At 41.8% G+C, this 21074-nt stretch overlaps 1 long non-coding RNA gene and 1 gene segment (V, D, J or C); one reads left to right on the top strand and one right to left on the bottom strand.

Annotated features, from left to right (window-relative positions):
- The window catches only part of LOC144293013 (T-cell receptor gamma chain C region 5/10-13-like), a 44538-nt gene extending 29612 nt beyond the window's left edge, over positions 1–14926 (bottom strand). The window contains 2 exon segments of the C gene segment in view: positions 14290–14596; positions 14693–14926. Of these exon segments, the coding sequence occupies positions 14290–14596; positions 14693–14735 (350 nt within the window).
- On the top strand, positions 6216–19968 carry LOC144293014 (uncharacterized). Of its 4 annotated transcripts, none has more exons than XR_013360442.1 (5): positions 6216–6412; positions 7347–7451; positions 10837–10887; positions 18288–18329; positions 19468–19968. It is a non-coding gene; the product is annotated as an uncharacterized LOC144293014 (long non-coding RNA). The 4 variants fall into 4 exon arrangements; XR_013360443.1 differs by having other exon boundaries at positions 6216–6372; XR_013360445.1 differs by lacking the exons at positions 10837–10887; positions 18288–18329; positions 19468–19968 and adding an exon at positions 10171–10802.
- The last annotated feature ends 1106 nt before the right edge of the window (positions 19969–21074 follow it).

Raw genomic sequence — 21074 nt, forward strand, 5'->3', positions numbered from 1 at the left:
TGGAGGTTTTTTTGTTTTGTTTTGTTTTTTAAAAGTAGATTGAAATGCCACGAGCAAATAGGGCTCAAAGATCAAATTTCATTTATAATCAGGTTCCTCCAAGAAGGGAGTAGACCACAGCTGCTAGGGATACATGGGTCAAAGCAGTCTCTGGAAACCAGCTTCCATTCACCCTGAGCCTTGCAACTGCCTCATGAGCATGATGTCACATGTAGGATCACTTTCAAAGCAATGTTATGAGTATTATGTAATGATTCACTTTACAATTATTAAACATCTAATGTGCATTGTGGACTTGAATTATTTTTTACTCCTCTCGCAGTCCCATGTGATTCCTGTTATGATTAATCTCCATTTTACAAACGAGGATGGTGGCAGTGAGACATAACTCATGAAAAGACACCCATCCGGTAAATATGACAACATGTATAAATAAAGTAAAGAAAATCCACATAAAATGAGACATAAAAATGATGATATAAGGCACCTATCTTTTACTTTTACTTTGAATTTTCTCTATGTATTTGTGACTAAAATTAGGATTGCTTGGTATTTTATATATAAATATATATTTTAAGTGAGATTTGCATATTTGAAACATTCTCTTCTTTTGGTTAAATTATTACTGTGAGCAATATTCTAGGTATTTAAATGATCTATGAGAATAGTATTTTTCCTGAATATGTATAATAATCAGCTTCCTCTACCATTTAGCCCATTTAGTTAACTTCATCTATTGAAAATTTATCAGGATCTTGCCAACTTTTCATGAAAAATCAATACTAATGGCCTATGAAAATTAACACCTCCTTATATTACTTACCCCTTTGGATGTGAACTGAGGTATTTAATCTCTTTTTGTCCCAGGTTTTACATCTATGACTGATGAAAGAAATATCTATCAAAATTGACAAAGTTACATTATCAGTTCAAAAATGAGAATGAGCATAAAATAAATGCACCTGATAAATGATAATAAACATAAATTAGATTTTGTGCATGGCAGTTTTATGCCCTTTCTAAAGTTTTCAAGATGTATTTTTATTATTATTGAAAAGGAAGAAAAAATGACTTTCTGAAATACTTTCATTGTAAAAATTCTTGTTCCTACTTTTATTTCAAATGTATAAAATCAATAAATAAGTAAGGAAGAGAAGCCCATCCTGTCTGTCTGACAAATGGTATCTTAAAACTTGAATATTTATTTTCATATTCTTTCTTTCACTAAGAAAGACATGGATGTAGTTGAGATATAATGTAGGAGTATGAACTTTAATATTTTTTCATTTTTGAGGTAAACATTTTCCCTTTTATTAATCAATCTTAAAATGCTGGTTAAAGGCCTCATGTATTCTGACTTTTGAATGAAGAATAAAACATTTGCCTCTCTTCATTATTTTAACATTAAACTTTTCACTAACTTTTCTAAGTCTCATATTGAAAAATTTATCTAACTTGTCTCATCAGGACTGTTATCAGAAGACACTATGGCTATCGTGGCCATTGCTGCTATAAACATCGGGGTGCAGGTGTCCGATAGCCAAACTGTGGAAGGAGCCTCGGTGTCCAACGAAAGATGAATGGATAAAGAAGATGTGGTTTATGTATACAATGGAATATTACTCAGCTGTTAGAAATGACAAATACCCACCATTTGCTTCAACGTGGATGGAACTGGAGGGTATTATGCTGAGTGAAGTAAGTCAGTCGGAGAAGGACAAACATTATATGTTCTCATTCATTTGGGGAATATAAATAATAGTGAAAGGGAATATAAGGGAAGGGAGAAGAAATGTGTGGGAAATATCAGAAAGGGAGACAGAACGTAAAGACTCCTAACTCTGGGAAACGAACTAGGGGTGGTAGAAGGGGAGGAGGGCGGGGGGTGGGAGTGAATGGGTGACGGGCACTGGGTGTTATTCTGTATGTTAGTAAATTGAACACCAATAAAAAATAAATTAAAAAAAAAAAAGAAGACACTATGGTACGAAGTACACTTCTCTTCCATACATGACACGAGACAATGCATTTAGTAAAGATATTTTGAGAACCAAAATAGTAATGTAGCAAAGAGATATTCAGAAGCAGAATCCACACTTGCCATGCATTCCTTTTGGAAAAGTTTGATCTTTCTCATCAGGTGTTCCACTCAGATCCTGGCCTCCAATTTTCCTCCATAAAAAAAAAAAAAAAAACTATAAGGGACTAGGAAGGTTCTGATCAGGCTCAAGAAAGCAAGGGTCTCCCCACAGAGAAATAGTCAAGGTCATGAACAGTGTAGGTTAAAATGACCATAAAGAACATGAGCCCAACTGAGGTGAGAGAAAGGCTGAAGGATCCCATGGAATTCCATCTCTTGTATGTGCCTGGTCTGCAAATCCCTCTTTCCCCTGAGGAGATCTCAAAGTTGAACACTAGACTTTAGGGCCTTTAACTAGGGGACAGAGTGAATGAATATGTTGATGTTCATTGGAGAATTTATCCTTTTTTAAATTTTTTATTGGTGTTCAATTTACTAACATACAGAATAACCCCCAGTGCCCGTCACCCATTCACTCCCACCCCCCGCCCTCCTCCCCTTCTACCACCCTTAGTTCGTTTCCCAGAGTTAGCAGTCTTTACGTTCTGTCTCCCTTTCTGGTATTTCCCACACATTTCTTCTCCCTTCCCTTATATTCCCTTTCACTACTATTTATATTCCCCAAATGAATGAGAACATATAATGTTTGTCCTTCTCCAATTGACTTACTTCACTCAGCATAATACCCTCCAGTTCCATCCACGTGGAAGCAAATGGTGGGTATTTGTCATTTCTAATAGCTGAGTAATATTCCATTGTATACATAAACCACATCTTCTTTATCCACTCATCTTTCGTTGGACACCGAGGCTCCTTCCACAGTTTGGCTATCGTGGCCATTGCTGCTATAAACATCGGGGTGCAGGTGTCCCGGCGTTTCACTGCATCTTTATCTTTGGGGTAAATCCCCAACAGTGCAATTGCTGGGTCGTAGGGCAGGTCTATTTTTAACTCTTTGAGGAACCTCCACACAGTTTTCCAGAGTGGCTGCACCAGTTCACATTCCCACCAACAGTGTAAGAGGGTTCCCTTTTCTCCGCATCCTCTCCAACATTTGTTGTTTCCTGCCTTGTTAATTTGCCCCATTCTCACTGGTGAGAGGAATTTATCCTTAAGGTGAGTAGCTCATATAGGAAAGTTGCAAGGAGAGATCTGTATTCCCACAGATGCCCACTGCAGATTCTATGGTTAGAAATAGACTTTTCCATGTTTTATGTTGAAAAATCAATGAATAATTAAAAAAGGGCATTTACTTATTCTCTGAGATCAGGTCCTATACTTGTGCTTGAGTACATTGTAAGGATTTGTCAGTTAATGTTCACTATCTGTTCTGTCTCCACTTAGGGGACAATATCTTATTCCTTGTATTGTCCTGTAGTGAAGTGGTTTAGTGGTTTAGTCCTGATTTCTGTGGAAATGAGAACAGTTTCTACTTGCCAGGAGCTGTTTATGAATGTACTTTCTCAATATAATATTTTAAAATATTGCATGTTTAATAAATATTGACTTCCAGAAGAGTAAATATTTGGAGTGTCTGGGTGTCTGTCTCTTGATTTCTGCTCAGGTAATTATTTCAGGTTCATGAGATTGAGCCCCACATTGGGCTTGTGCTGAATGTGGTCCTGCTTAGGATTCTCTCTCTCTCCCTCTGTCTCTCCCTTCCCCCTCCAAAAAAATGAACTAATATTTAATGAGTATTTTTTAATTGATAGACTTTTTTCCTAAACATTCTTCACCTTTTCCATCTTCTCAGAAATCACATTTTCTGGAGGCCTATATTTTTAATTTCATAGATCAAGACGGAGAGGTAGAAAAGAGTGATTAATGACTCAAGGAATGTCACAGTGTTAAGGGTATGTGGGGAAAGATCTTCCTTGAAAAAACTCAGAGAAAAAGGATAAAGATGAAGATAAAAATCCCCATAAGGAGTTCTCCGTGTCCAACAACTCTCTCCATTATGGTGTATGGAGTTCTAGATTTCTTCTTTGCAGATACACAGACATAAATATTATTTTGCGTATCACAAATACTTTGATGAGTCACAGGTGCAGTATTATTCATATTCTGAGCAACTCCCCATGTCCTTGGAGCATTTTTTGCATCTGAAGTTATGGACCGTTTATCTCTCTCACTCAGCTAGCTGCCTGAATCTGTGCAAATTTCTTAATTTCTTTCTGTCTCAAAATCCTCACCTGAATATGGATGTGAAAACAATTCTGTCTCAGAAGTTAGTGCACATTAAATACTGAGACTATTTCTGTCTTATTGCAACCTCTAGCACAGGTTTTGGAATATAGGAAATTTTTGAGAAGAATTACATATTATTACTATTCCTATCCTGTCTGAAATTTAATGTTCCCATACTTTGAACCATTATTATTTCCATTAACTTCCATTGTGAAAATATTTCATGACCATTTTGAAGTAGTCACCTGAAAAATCAGCTACATGTTATTAGTATTTATTTTTCTGGATTGATTTTCCTCATCCTTTTTTACTCATCATTTCTTAAGCTAAGCTTCTTTGCCTGCCCTTTATGATTCTGTATGTTTTTCTCTAAACAATTGCATGTATTAAAACTTGAAGCAGTTCTGCCTAAAACTTACGTGTGGCCCTGTCACATGCCATGTGCAGCTAATGGGAACTCCAGCTTGGGTCTTTCCTGAGGAGAAAAGAGGGGAAGAAGACAGAATGGCTGTTTTCTCCTGAAGCAGCGGCTCTATTTTCCCCTGATTTCCATAAATATCATTTCTGAAGTGATCCCCACAGTTGAATGTTGAGTATTGGAGGGTGGTAGACCAGAAGGCTAATGTCCTACAACTAAGAAGACTGACTCTTTTTCCACAGGAAAGTGCCTCCTGGGAATGAGAAAGAGGAGAGGGAGAGGAGACACAGGGCCACTCAGGAGGGAGGTCCCCTGCTCTGCCATTGCTATGAGGCATTTCCTTCCAGACCCTGTGTGCATGTGAGTGTATGTATGTGTATCTGTGTGCCTGCGTGTGTGTGTGTGTCCTTCTGTGAGTGCGTGTGCATATGTACGTGTGTGTCTCTGTGTGTCTCTCTGTGTGTGTTGTTGAGGAGTTGATAGTTGTGGGGATCGTGTCTAATTGGGGAAGCCCACACTTTCTACCTGACTTGAGCTCAAGGAAGGCTGACAGACAGTATCTGATTTTTTTCCTTCCTCTACTGGGAGTGAATTCATTCTCTCACTGAGACTCATAAGGTGGGAAACTCCCCGGGCATAGAGGAAGGTTTCAGATGCTGGAGCAAAGCAAGGAGATAAATGGCCACTTTAAACACATTCTTTGTGGGAAAATGTCTTTGCTCCTCACTAATTATTTCAAACAGGGCACAAAAAAGAGACAGAATATATCTTTTATTCCTTATTTTAAATACTTTCAGAAAATAGAGATCTTCTTTTCTTCATTTTTCAAAGCACTGATAGCTCACATTATTGACGACATTTCTATGTGACAGGTGCTGTGCTACAAACATGCTGGCTCCATTATCTCATTTAATGGTCACAGAGCCTGCTAAGTGGGTGCTTTTATTACTGTTCTCATCTTTCCAAGGAGAAATTGGAAGCTTTTGATACTCCAGCCTTTTTATCAAAGCTCTGATGTGAGTGACAGAACAGTAATTTCTACCAGAGGATCTAGGTTTGCAACCCACATTCTTAAACAAGATACTTCATTTCTTCTGTATGGACTTTATGACATATTATATACCACTATGTAATAGTAATATGCATATATGTGCATGTACATATGTATGCATATATGTACATATGTGTCTATATATACATATTTCTCTCAAGTTTCTAGAATGCATGTTTAGGATTCATTACGGGAAATACTCTAAATGTTCTTCCTCAGTAATGCTTCCTAAGATTCATTTATTCACACATTAATTTAGCAAATGTGTATGGAGGCTGCACTAGAGACCAGGCTTATGCAGCCCTTGACGATGTCACAAACACCAGAGACAAATGTTCTACCTTGGGGCATTTGTACCCCAGCAGGACTTGTGTTCCTCTTCCTTCATCTGGTGCCACACCTGCCCGTCACAGTCACCTCTATGACCTCAGTCACATGCCTTCTCTCCATTTCAAGCCCTTTGTTATGCAGATATGCTATCCAGATCCAGACCCTTGGGAAATCTCAGGATGAAGAACTAATGGTCCCAGATTCACTCAGGCTGTTCTCAACAACACCAGACAGAAGCTCTCATCAGACACAATCAGGTCGATGGGAAGTTGGAGCAGGAAGGCTGGCATCCAGCAGGCACACCTGGTAGTTGTGTGCTTCTTTTCCTCCGGATTCTAAGACTGGGGTACATATCACGGACCACAGGGTGGGGGCTGAGGTTGAGGCTGAGGCTGGGGCTGAGGTTGCCCATGCAGGAATGGTGAGATTGCAGAACTGAAGAGAAGTTTCTTGGGCTGTCTGACTCCTCTAAAACCTGGTACCTAGTTGTCTGTGGCTTCACCTACTATGTTCTGTGGACAGTATAAAAAATTGCTCCTCCTCTGACTCCAGAGTCAGTGGTCTCTGGGGTCTGTGCAAATGATGGCTTTTGCTGCTGTTGTACTTCTTGCTGTTTTACTGCATTTCTCATGACTGTCAGTTTCTCTCAAGGCTCTGAAATGTAAATTTTTTCCCTAGATTCAAACAATAGTATTTTTCATTGGTTCTTTGACAATTCTTCTCTTAGATCACTTTCCCTTTTTTCAGGTCCAAGCTTTTTAAAAACCCTGTATTGTGTCTCCATAACTAGGTAGTTACTCTCTCCTGAGCACAGTCTCCTGTAGCACAGAATTCTCCTTTTTAACTAATTAAAAAAGGGCACAGTGTTGGAATAATAATTAGAAGGAACTTTTTCTCCAGGATGGTTCAGCTCTGCTCACGGTATAGAGGGGGGTGGACATGGGGTGCATTTTGGTCCCCACTGTGTCCCCTCCCATAGGCACCCTCTAGCAGGGCACACTGGTTAGAAAAAATACAGGCTGCAACTATGGGTGTGTTGCAGGGGACAGAAGAGTCCTTGTTATAGGTAATGCATATATGTTATCTCTTCTTCATTCTTATATTGGAGGGAGACACTAAACTTAGCAGTTGAAAATAGTTCCTCCTCTGGCAGGTTCCTCATCCTTTCTGTCTCAGTCTCCTGCTCATCCTCAGGATTACATCACGACACATGGGAGGAGAGTTAATTCCAACAGTCTTCCTGTCACCCTTTTCTAGCCCTTTGCACCTCTGATCTTTAGGTCAGCTGCTTCACCAGAACTATCCTATGCAAAACCCAGCCCTGAGGCCACCACCACGGACTCACACCATGCCATGGGATATAAAGTTTCCACCCTGCAACTTCTGTAAGTCCCAGTTGCTGCTTGCTCTGCTAAGCTCCAGCACCCTAATTGACACTCCTTTAGAGACTCTGGGAGGCGTCTGGGTCTCCGTCATGGGCAGCCTGTGGGGAAAGTCAGTGCTGGTTTGGACTGGTCTTTGCAGATGCCACCATGGCCATATTCTGAAAGTTTAACATCAACCAGATGTTCTCAGATTCTCCCTCCATGTTTTGGGTTTCTGTGGAAGAAGATTTTACCCTCTCTGGGATATGACCCTGAGAGACAAGGGAACCAAAAACTGCCTTTCTTACTCTCTTCCCGGAGTCTCACATTCCATCCCAGCCGTGAGTGTTGGTTTTCCTCTGGGGTGCATGCTAACTTGGCTGATACCACACCACCACTTACCTGCACCTAGGACCACTAGTGAAATTCTGTGTTCCTACTTTGCCAGGATTGCCTGCCAATCTATAAATAGGAGGTTTGGAAACTTAGAAAACCCCTTTCATTTTCATATAAATCTGACATTCAAGCTCACTATCTCATATTAACTCGAAAAATGAGCTTGTTCTGCACTTGGCTACCATCCCCTTTCATGGGTGGTATCTCTTGTGGCTTAGCCTAAGCAGTGGAAGGGCTCCAGATGACATGATGTATGTGGGAGAATAAAACTATGCCAGCTGAAAATTTCCAAAACATTATCCTCATTGAACATTTTGATTGTTTACTTTAGTCTGGCTATGGGGTTTTGAGCGCTCTCCATGTAGATGACCTATGATCCTTTCTGCTAAAGTAATTTCACAAAACAGAGAAGATATGTGATTTTTCTTAACCTTTGTCAGGCTACCTGTAGGAAGGATTCCAGAGCAGACTTTCCACAAGGGGAACTCTTCCAAATGTGTGCACACTGTGACCCTTCAGCCTTGGCTTCTTGAGTGATCACTCATACTGTTCTCACCAGGATCTGTGTTGGGTGGCAGGTGTGGGACAATCCATATTTGGTCACAAAGCCTGAGTATATTCCTGCAAAGCTAACAATCACTAAGGCAAATCAGTGGCTCAATATTATATTGAAATTGCATGCACTATTTGTTTGGAAGCATTTCTTTTTTTTAACATAAAGATTTTATTTTTTTATTTATTTTTAAAATAAATTTATTTTTTATTGATGTTCAATTTGCCAACATATAGAATAACACCCAGTGCTCATCCCATCAAGTGCCCCCCTCAGTGCCCATCATCCAGTCACCCCCACCTCCTGCCCACCTCCCTTTCTACCACCCCTAGTTCGTTTCCCAGAGTTAGGAGTCTCTCATGTTCTGTCTCCCTTTCTGATATTTCCCACTCATATTCTCTCCTTTTCCCTTTATTCCCTTTCACTATTTTTTATATTCCCCAAATGAATGAGACCATATAATGCTTGTCCTTCTCCGATTGACTTATTTCACTCAACATAATACCCTTCAGTTCCATCCACATTGAAGCAAATGGTGGGTATTTGTCGTTTCTAATAGCTGAGTAATATTCCATTGTATACATAAACCACATCTTCTTTAGAATAAATACGCAAAATCTTTTTTAAAAGATGCATTTAAAAAAAAGATTTTACTTATTTATTCATGAGAGACACAGAGAGAGAGGCAGAGACACAGGCAGAGGGAGAAGCAGGCCCCCTATGGGGAGTCTGATGGGGGAATTGATCCTGGGATTCTGGGATCACACCCTGAGCTGAAGACTGATGCTCAGCCACTGAGCCCCACCGGTGTTCCTGTTGGAAACATTTCTGTTCTTGTCTAAGCATCATTTCTTTTTTTCCGTGAAATAGGTCTGTTTGCAGGATTTTTATGGTGATCACATTATTTCCTTGACAGGCTCAACATCTAGCACATTATCTGGAAGCTAAAAGAATAAGAATTCCAAATTGTTCCTTGTAGGGACCTTCAGATTGAGCTTTTCACAATTACTGAAAATCTCTGAACACTTTATTACTCTCTGAAATAATCAAACCGTTTCAAGATAGAGTCTCTAAATAGGAATGAAAGTCAATAGGAAATTATGTCAAACTAGACATTAGGGATGGGTAGTGACATCTGTGGGGATACATTAATAGCCATCAGACTCTCTTTCCTCTTTCCTATGATACAGAGACATTACATAGCAAGAAATACATAAAATAATACAATGCCTACAAAATACATAAGATATTCTCGATAAAAATACCTATTATTGAAATCATAACAGGACATTATATTTATTAAGCTTCAAAAAGAACTTACTTCTTTACCTTTGAGCAAAAGAGAGCAAAGAGATATGTTGATCTGTGGACTAAAAATGCTAATTCTACCACTTTCAGAAAAGAACTACAGACTTTTGTAGTTTTGTAGGAAACTTCAATTTATAAGTTTAAAATATTAAAGGCAACAGAACTTTCAGGAGAAAAAAATGATCACTCTGTAATTGAAACACTTAAATGTTCACTACTAGGTAACGGAAAAGTAGATGAAGGAAGGACAGAAAATATAGATCAATTCTAAAAAATGTGAGAGACTGTATTTTAGTTGACCTTAAAAAGTGGCAGACATTAGTCTACTTCATTTTAATAAGAGAATTGTTTTTGCTATTGTTTCCTTGTTTATTGTATTAAAGAAAATCAAGAACACAGAATTGGATACATCATAATACTGATTCATAAAGGACTATAATCATTTAACTACAGAGAGATTTCTATTTATTTTATTCTACTTAGGTGATGATGACTTACTTAATGACTCAACCAATACCTCAGAATCTTTGATTGAACTGAAGAACAAAAGCATTAGAAATAATCTACAAGCTCATCTCTACTAAGTGTATCAACTAGAAATGCACAGAAGTTAATGATAATCTCTCAACACGTGTCCAGTTTCCTGTTTTGTTACTGAAGGAACAGGGCTCATCCTGTTCTGTTAAAGATGGGACCTTGGTGGCTTTGTAGAAAGTGAAATGAAAGGAACTAGATAAATCTCCCAACCCCCTCAAATAGTTTTATTTATCTGGGGGAAATATAACCCACTTACTTGACTTTTAGCTGGATTTCCTTCTTTTGCTCCTCCAGATGAATGGTCTATCTCTCTTAGCTTTCCCTGGGCATTAGGAGGTGGACCCTTATGGAGTGCACAGATCGTTTTCCTTACTCTTTGGTTGCTGTTTGGGAGCAGCCAATGGAAGCATCAGCAAGACACTGGGAAATAGGAGCAGCATGACCTTAGGGTTCCCTCCCTAAAAGGGGTCTGCATTCTCGCAGGCCAACCTATAGTGCCATCTCGCCGTATACCCAAAGATTTCTGCTCAGGAACCAAGAGGTACGTGTGAGAGAGGTCATTCCATTTTATACCACTCAAACCACTGGATGAATTTGTTTCTTTTTTCGCAGGGCCCCGGATCCATAGGCTTGGAAACCTGGTGCCCAAGAAGAAATGCATCTGTAAGTGACATAGTGATGGTTCTTTGAACTCCAATTTCCATTGGCCAACTTTCCATTGGAAATCATAGCAAAGATTCCCATTACTGTAATCCACAGGGGTTAGGTACCTGGGGCACAAAGATATGGGGAGAAAAGTGGAACATTGGTCTCAGGAGGAAACAGAAGATTACCCAGAATCCAGTCTTTGTGTCCCTCAACATCCATGCTTATTCTTTGCCTGGGGGAGAGATCCGTGACCCCAAAACAGGGGACGGATTTTAGTAGAGTCCTACTTGACAGTCGGTCTTTTTCTCAGTCTCCAGATGAATATTTGAGGATGAGTTTCTGGCAACATTCCATGAACTTGGCAGATTATGTTTTCAGGAAATGGAAATGATGAACAACTTTGTTGAAAAAAAAAAACTATGGTTATGAGCAATTCTGCTTGAGATGCTATCATTTCTCACCTGCATCTAGACAAAAGAGTTGCAAAGAAATCAAATAACTTACAGTATAATGTTAATAAGAGGACTGAGTATTTGTAGTACTTGACACCTGTTCTACACAGGGGAAAAGTCGCACTCAGCCCAAGAAGTTACTCTGAGCTCTTCAGGCATGAACTTTGTCTCTAACCAGCAAATGGAGTCTTGGGAATCAGCAGGGAAAACTAGATTTTGTTTTGTAAATGAAGCTAAGATTGTTGGAGAAGAGGGGGGAAGAAATAATGGTTAAGAGAGAAGTTATTACACACATTTCTAAATATCAGATTTCACATGTTATATCTAAGTGCTCATTAACAATCAAGAACTTTAATATTAAGTAACATGTGAATTCTTTTTAAAAATACATTTTAAAATAAAATTCACAAGCCATAGAGGTTTCTATGAGAAAATAAGAGTATGAAAGTGTCATAGTAAAAGGTCTCCTGATCTCAAGGATTAGAAATGACCTCTCCCAGTTGTGACCTTTCTTCTATCCAAGACTGTGTCCCTGAACCCATTCTGGGCTTGGAACATGAAGATGCCCAACACAGAAGAGTCAACATGGATTTTCAGGTGTATCCAGAAATTTTTGGATTTGTGATTTTTAGAAGATGACTGATTTACAGACATGACATGTTCCGCAGTACTAGCATGTGTGATCAGTTAGTAATGGATAATATAACTATGAAAACAATGATTTTTATATGTTTTTAGTCTTTGATCAGCATTAATTTCGTAATATAATGCTGCTTCCATTACTCAAAATCATTGTGTCTCACCCACCTCAGGAATTAAAAAAATTACTTGAGCCCAAACATCAAGATAATTCAAGCATCCATCTATACAAAATCCCCTATCCATAAGGTAATATGAGCCCCTTTCTAATAGTCAAAATATCAATCTCACTTCAGTAGGCATTAATGGACCTGCCACTGAATCAGTGCTGTACATTCTAAGGAGATTCTTTTAGTGTTTTTGTAAATCAGCCATTTAAACCATTTAATTAGCCAACATTTCCTTAGCACAGGAGGGCTGTGTGTGCCCAAGCTGTCTTTGAGGAAGCTCACCTTATGCACAGGGAGAAAGGCAGAGGGAGGAAGTGACTCCAAATATAGACTTGTTTTTCCCTCCACATAGGGTTGCTTGCTACATGCACAAGGCCACTGTCCTCTCAGGATGTAACTCAAAGGCACTATGGAACCATGTTAAAAACTGAGATTTGCATTGACTTGGGATGACCTCTCATGACATTGTTTTCATATTTAGCAAATTTCTCTGTAACCAAATGATAATAGGTCAAATCTCTACTCTGTAGAGTCAGGTACTGACAGGAAAGGGTTCGGTGTGTAAAGGAAAGGGGGAAGACAAATGAGGGAAAAACCCCAGAGTAGAGCAAAGGTAAACTTCTGCTCCTCCACCCCTACCCCTTCCTGACCATGCTGGAGTTCTTAACCTTGAACAAGGCCTTAAGGAGAGGGTTGCGTTGTTGGTTGGGTTCCTCCTTCACAGCCTTGCCTGTCTTAAAAATAATCTCTCACTACAAAGGCAGCTCAGAGAGATAGATAAGGAGTTAGTGAATCATAGGGGCCAATTTCTTTAAGATCGTGTACATTTTCCTTACAATAATCATTTTTGTCAATGTGATTATATTTTACATAAAATTTGAATTTTCAATTAAAAATGCATTTAATTCAGTTTAGACCTCTTCAGAGGGCTTTTTCTTCTTTCCCACATACAATAGCAGGGTTTTCCTCTTTGGAACTAGAGAATCAGTAATGTAGCTCTTCTTTATTTATTTATTTTATTTTTTTGTCAAGAGGTTGACTAATATTATAAGAAGTAAGTATAGTGATATCTTATTGATACAATTTTTGGATTGATACAGAAGTCATCACATAATTGTGGCAGTTACACAACTTCATTTTACAGAGGACAGAAGAGAGGTGCAGGGAATCTGATCCCAAAATCCCACATGGAGCAACATTCATTCAGAGCAGAAGGTGGAGGTCCCCAGACTCATCCAGGGCTGATGCACTAACCTGCATGAGGATCATATCCCCCCACAGGAGCTGAGCCCCAGACATGCCAGTGCAGGAGGGTGCTGAGAAGTAGGCCCTCAGCTTTCTGAGCTTCTGCTCCCTGACTCTCCACTGCAAGTAACTAAGCAGGAGGCGGGGCAGCAACATAGAAAATGGAATCAGGAGGTGACTTTAGATCCCAGCTTTCAACCATTTTGTGGCAAAACTCCAGGAAGTCCTTTACCCTTGAAATGATTTGCAGAGTATTTTATTACCACATTCATCATGGGCATGGTCAGATTCTTCAATCGCCAGGCTGCTCTGTTCATTAGAAATAAATATAAATCACTATTGGAGACACAAATATTTTCATCCTGTTGCATTTTAAAAAGCTAAAGAAGCAAATAAGATTCTAGGATTACTTCTATTTACTGCGAGATATCTATAATAGTATTTCAACATCTAATCAGTATAGAAATTACTAAGAAGATATTTCATTTTTTTAGACTCCAGAATAGGACTTGTATGTTGCACAAGCAGTCATCTCAGCTTGGAATAGAGGACTAGCTGCATTCCTAGTGCTCAGTGCCCACATGTGACCAGTGGCTAGTGGTTACAACATTGAGTGGCACAGATTTTGTTCCAAATCCTTCAAAGACACTCCCCCCTTACAATCTTTAGAAAAGTCCTTCCAGGCCAGACAGCTCCCTGGGTCTGCACCAGCCTGAGCACTAGGGGCTGCTTAGCTTCCAGGATTATATGCAGTGGACCTTCGGAGAAGTTGTCCACCAGAAGACAGGATGCTGAGGGCGGACTCCAGGACAACCCAGAGACCTACAGTGAGAGGAAGGTGCCAGCCGTGGAGCACCCTGGGAGATGGAAACCTTTTTGTGCAGGGGCCAGGGCAGCAGGAGTGGCTGTGCTCTTCCCAGGCAGCGCAGTAGTACACGCCTTCGTCGCTCTTCTCCAGCTTCTGCACCAACAGGTTACAGCTGTAACTGTCTTTGCCTTTCTTGGCATTGACTTTGTGTGCTTTCACAGATGTATCCCTCTGCACACTTGAGCTGGACATGTCTAGGTAGAGGAGCCTCTTGGGGGCTGCAAACTTCTTGTGGAAGTACCAGTGGATGTAGTAGACTGAGCTATCCACTGTGCACAGCAGGGTGGCCGAGGTGCCCAAGCGCCCCACGACCACAGGAGTCTGCTCAAGCTTGAGCCCTGCTCCACCACCTGAGAGAGGGAGAGGGGGACAGCAATGAGACAAGGATGGCCAGGAACCACAGGGCATCCACCACACCCTGCACTGTGGAGGGATTTGGGACTTACCGGGAAACAGGAGGGCACACAGGACAGCAAGGGGACCCAGCATGGTTTACCGTCCCACCTGGTGAAAAGAAGACCAAGGGAACTTCGGAGCTGCACTTGCTGGAAGGAGACTGCCTGGGTGGGTGGCAGAGGGCAGGTTAAGTTCTGAGACTCTGCTGCCCCAGGGCACCTGCAGGTACTGGTAAGAGAAGGCTGGATAGAAGGAGGTGCCAAAGGGCAGGGACTGGTCTGACCACAATGGGGGAGGGAACATAATGCTCAGGGTGCTGAGAAACACTGAGCAAAATTGGTGCATGACAGCACCAGTGAGAACAGCAATCCTTGATTGGACATCCACTACATCTGAGCACCACCCGAATTGGTTTCTGCTCATTGTTTGACAAATCCGGAAAATGCCCCTGTGGGATGAATGCTACTTCCCTCACTTTAGAAATGGAGAAAGCCTGGTTGATCATTTAAGTAACCTTTCCAAGACTGCATATCTACAAGGTATTGGTGAGGATATTCCCAGGTTTGGCTGGAAACAAAGCTCAAGCCTCAAATGGCCACTTGGTCCTAACAGAGGAATGTGTGTGCAGCCTGTTTGGGAGGCAGGGATAAGTACAGAGCAAGAATTCCTGCTGAATTGTTTTCTTGCTGCTTTCTCCCTTTTCTAGAATTTTCCAATTAGATTATCTTACTTTTGTGAAGTAAGTCCCTAACCTTTTCTTATAAAACTAAATTTTATTTCTATTGTCAGCATTCAAAACTCTGTTTCTATTACTGTTGACATTTGTCTTCAAACATTGCTGACATTAAACACCTGTTGGCCATGATGTGGCTTAGTGTGTAATTGAAGTCTGCCCCAAACCTCTAGCCAAATACTCCCCTGGGTGTGTCAAACTGAAAAGTGAAACAATTTAGTCTGTAAGGCGTGGTGTCATTTATCCAAAGAACAATCCATGGATTGGGCAGTTTAGGGCCTCACAAGCAGTGGACAACCTGCTCCAGGTTTCCAGGGCAAATGGGATTTTCATAGAGCCTTAGAAGCAGTCCAGAGGCAGGATAAGCTGGGAGGTCAGGGATTTCCTCACAAGGCTGCAGGTCAGACAGGTGTACTGAGATAGTATTCAGTTTAAATTTACTGGCTGGGGTTGCATATCTGATCTTACTTAGATCAGGGGAATCATCACACATTCCTGGTGTTTGGGCCTGGTTGACTGGGATGTCTCTCTGGTCAGGGGCAGCATTTACAGGACAGGAGAGTTACCTAAATTTGAGTTTGCTGACTTGGCACCTCAGAGTGTAGAAGGTCCATGCTGGGCCTGGAAGTGCATTTCAACAGGTGACAATTGTTTGCCTGTCCTCTGCTTCTCTTCCAGCTGTGGTGCATCTATGCTCTACTCTACATGGCTCTAAAAGATCATATTTGTTAAAACATGCACACATTTTTAAAAAGTTGTAGGAAAAACCTTTCAGATGGGACACAATAATAGCCTCATTGGTGTTTGGGGGATCTGAGCAAGACACCATTGGTCTTCAGGTGAGAGGAATCAGGTGGCTGTGGAGAGAGCAGTACTTCCTGTCCTCCCAGGTCATCTTGCTGCGGCCATGAATACAACTGCTCTGATGGCCCCAGACCTCAGCCCCAGGGGAGAGGCAGGTGGGTCAGAGCAGGTGTGGACTCAGGCAGACCCCGTGCAAAGAGCCAGGTGATGAAGCTTGGACCTTTTCCTTTAACTTCTGAGAGGCTGGCTTACTTTCCCCGACCTGGGACAGCTCCCTTCTGACCATGGGAGAGTCTGAGATCTAATGTGACTTCTTCACTTAGTCACATGGAATGAATTGGATGCACATGAGATATCAACCCTTAGTGAACTAGACAAGCCCAGAAAACCATAAACAGGAAAGTCACTTTTTTTAAAAATTTATGATAGTCACAGAGAGAGAGAGAGAGAGGCAGAGACAGGCAGAGGGAGAAGCAGGCTCCATGCACCGGGAGCCCGACGTGGGATTCGATCCTGGGTCTCCAGGATCGCGCCCTGGGCCAAAGGCAGGCGCTAAACCGCTGCGCCACCCAGGGATCCCAGGAAAGTCACTTATATAATTTAATGATAGGACTATAGATAAAACATTCTTTTTTCTTCAATTTACGTGTTTATAATACTTTATGTTGAATACACACTTTTTCTTAAAAAATATTTCTCATTTGTTAAATTATAATCCCACTTTAAAACTCAGTCATAGGTAATATCCTGGACATTCACACTTTGCTATACAATCACAGAAATTTAGACACTTAAAGATGAAACTATGAGCTGCTGCAGTAAGATTAGAAGCCCCACCCCATTCTCTCTACTGTGTGCACCTCTTGTTGAGTGACCTTGAAATTCAGTCACTACATGCAGAGCACCCACCACATGCCAGAGATAGGGGCCAGGCTCTTTTTCCAATATAGGTTACTTGAACATTCCTCCTTTGGACTTTTGAAGTAGCGTGACAAATCTGACCATTTTTAAATGGGCTTTATTAGAAGAAATTAGGATCAGTTGTCTTGGTCTACACTAGACTCTCCTCAATAGATATATGGAAATGTGAATGAGTATAAGTGTATGTGTCTGCTCATAGAAAATTAATTTGCTAGATAAAGCCTTTTGCCTCTTTATGAAAAAGGCAGCCTCATTGGATTGTCTGATTTTATGGGAAAAAAGTGCAAAGTGCTATGCAATATTGGTCATAAACTACAAAATTATTTGTTCTTTATCTGAAATTTGGAGAAATGCAAATCAGATCCAGAACGAGGTATCACCTCACATCTTAGAATGGCTATTCCCAAAATAGTAGAAATATCAAGTGTCATCACAGAAGCTGAGAAGTGAGGAAGGACAGGGACTCTGGCTGACCATCCTTTGCTCAGGGACCCCTTGTGCAGAAGGCTGCCCCAGGAGATGCTCTGAGAGCAGACTATCCCAGGCAACCTCACTGTCTTGCAGTCCCAGAAAATCCTTGCTCGGCCAGCAGTCTCATGTTTTCAAACCTAAGAAAGTAGTAATTCCCATCAAACTAGATTGGAAAGAAAATTCTTTAACAAGTAACAAGAAAAATTGCTCCCAACAGACTGTTAGTACAGCATGGAAAGGGTGCACTGTTGGCGCTAGACTTTATTCATGGAGTACAGGGTACAATAGAGATGGTGTGGGAAGACAGAGAAAGAGAAATCTTAAATTTCTCCCTCTTTGCCTGCTATTGTTACTGGTGATTATAGTTCATTTATACTTATATTTTAAAATTCATGCTCATAATATTAGGCAGGAAAATGTCAGTGTAAGGGGAAAATGCAAATATAGGATTATTTTAAGATTTTATTTAATTTGAGAGAGATAGGGCATGAGAGAAAGAGAGCAGAAGCAGAAGGAGGGGTAATGGGAGATGCAGACATCCCACTGAGCAGGGATCTGGATGAGGAACTCGATCCCAGAACCCTGGGATCAAGATACAAGCCAAGGGAGATGGTAACTGACTGAGCCACTCAGCTGATATATAATTTTTAATGATAGCTAATAATTCTGTGATTTGTCATTTTAATTCATGTTTGTAAATTTTACTCCTTTTGTAGATACCCACTGAAAATAGGGGGGGAAGAAGTAATAATCCAGAGGTGAGCACCCTAGCATCTATATTATGGTATCAAACACCACTTCCTACTCCAAGTCCCAGGGCTCAGCTGAGAAACAACAGCAAAGAGAAATCACACAGTCATAAAGGAACCGACCACCTTCCTTCCTGTTCCGACGTGGACCATGTCCCAGGCTAGCATGGGCCTTACCAATGGCAGCTCTTCTCGAGGGAATTATTACCACCCCGAGTGCAGGAGAGGTTAGAGAGAAGTCGAGAATGAGGAAATCCCCCTTGTGCACCCCCAATGAGACGCTGGATGTCTGGTCTCCTGGAGCCTGTGGGATGCAGGCCCAGGGGTCTGTGCTCGCTATGGGGTTGGAATTAGTCCAAGCTCACAAATATGCCCCTCCTCCTTGGAGGCTCCTGCTGTCCACACCTGCCATGTGCCAAGAACTCAGAACGATGATGGTGGTGATAGAAACCTTCATCAACTTTGTGCCCCTGGGGACAAGGACATCACACACACTAGTGCTTATATTTCTATTTCGGCTGGACTGGAGGTGCTACCTCGTAGCTGTGGGAGAAATAGTCTGTTTAGCAGGAATTATTAGAATGTCCTACAATTTCCTGAGTTCTCTCTCTCTGTTGTATTGTGACCACAGTGAACCAGGTCAGTAGTGTTCATAATGAGCTTTGTGAGGACTCATACCTGTCTTTCAGAGCACTAGGACAATCACCTGAAAGACTCTGGATGTTTAATCTATAGGCATGGTACACTGTATCGTGTGTGTGTTTCAGACATTCTTGTAAGTGTATCAATAAAACTAGTTTACATAGTGTGCTTCTTGCACAGAATTTAGAAGAAACTCTCAGGAAACAGAATTTTCACGCAGTCAGTCTAGGGTGACACATGGATGAGAACCTGCCTTGATGCAAATCACCACTCAACACACCAGACTAAGATAGTTGTTGACAGTGGAAGAGAGAGGAAGCCAGACTAGGGCCCAGTTCATGCTCCAGGGCCCCCTGCTGTTTGGTGCCACTCCACAGCTTCCCAGACAGCAGCCCCATCCCCTGCTAGGGCAGTGGCAGGGCTGGGCCAGGACAGTTTCCAGAAGAGTCCAATGGAGCCCAGAAACTTCAGCCAGAGCTTCACATCCTGCCGGCCTTTCCCACAGGCTCCAGGGCTACCAGGTGCTCGCAACCTGCAGGGAACAGCTGGTTCAGACCCAGTCCCTATGCCTGCCAGCCTCCCAGACCTGCTGGCCTCGTGGATTGACCAGTCATGGGTCCAGCCTGGGGGCCCGGCCCTCTGAGCACCCAGCGATATGGTCTGATCAGTGGTGTGCTGAGGGGAGAGGTCGTTCTCATATGGAGCTGCCAAAGGGGAGCCCTGGAGGCCGAATGATACCTCCTAACTCCCTGAGGATTTATTGCATCGAAGAGGACAGAATGACAGCTCCAGTCCAAGCCCTGCCTCTTGGGGGACGTGTGTCCTTGGGAAAGTCACTATGAATAAGAATAATAATGCTCACTCTGGAGACATCCTCCACCATGGGCCTGGGATGGGTCAAGTTTATTCCTTTGTAAATAAATACTATTTGTCAACTCACATACAATGTGATTCTTTACCCATTTGTTCCCTATAATAAAGTACAAGTATGATTATAACAACCACACTTGATACATCAGCAAATTGCAATCTTAAAACTTTTCATTTGATCAAAGTAATGTAAGTAATGAAGCCTTGATTCAAACTCAACTCTAATAAACGCCAAATCTCACACACTCATGACACCATCCATTCCGTATACAAGATTTCAACGTGTGTGTGTTGGTGTGAGTGTGTGTGTGTGTGTGTGTGTGTCTGTGTGTGGAGAAAGAGAGAGAGAGAATTTCTTTTAAGCTCTAAAGACTAAGGGGCCATGAGGAAAGTTTCAGAGAGCTTGCAGAACTCAGGAATCTCTCTCACTTGCCAGGAGCAAGGAGCAGAAGCTGTTCTTGAGGAGCCGTCATTCAGGTAACGGTGCTGGAACCAGAATATAGGAAAGATTCCTCCAGCACTTGTGAATTAAGAGTTGCTTGCCTTTTTTGAGAGGCTAATTTTAAAGGTTGTAACAGAAACCATCCATTAAATAATAACAAATGCACTCTATTGAGTGTCACACGCTGTACACACCGATTCCCTCCCTGCAAGCCTCAAGCAGGTGTCATTCATCCCATTCTGCAGATGAGACAGAGGCTTAGGGCGGTGGAGTCACCCACCTGAGATTGCCCAGCTAGAAAAGACACACGGAGAACTTCCGGTCTGCCAGGCTCTGAGGCCTGTGCCCTACGTAACCTGCGTGGATGTTTGTGATTCAGGGATTAGTTTTGTCCTCACTGGGCTGTTGCTTTGAATGCGAATTGTGGTCCTGTCTTCAGTACTGAGATTCTGGGTTAAAAGCTACAGTAGTGGGCTTGCTCCTTCCTCTGTCTTCCGGCCCCCCCTGCTGGGCGCTGCAGGCAGGTCCTACAGGGACAGTCCTCTGGGGTGTCCAGGCAGGAAAACCTGCTTCCCAGGTGTGGACACAGTGTGTTTGGCAGTTTTAGGTAAGGGGTTCCTCCTTGCAAGGCCCCCGTTTCCCAGCCTCAAATGAGAATATTGATTTTATTTACTCATGTGAGACATAGGCAGAGGGAGAAGCAGGCTCCCTGCGAGGAACCCAATGTGGGACTCTATCCCAGGACCCCACCGTCAACCCATTTCTGTCCATGTGTCTGTCCCCACAGTTCACTGCTCCCC

The sequence above is a fragment of the Canis aureus genome, chromosome 21, assembly GCF_053574225.1.
Source record: "Canis aureus isolate CA01 chromosome 21, VMU_Caureus_v.1.0, whole genome shotgun sequence".
NCBI lineage: Eukaryota > Metazoa > Chordata > Mammalia > Carnivora > Canidae > Canis > Canis aureus.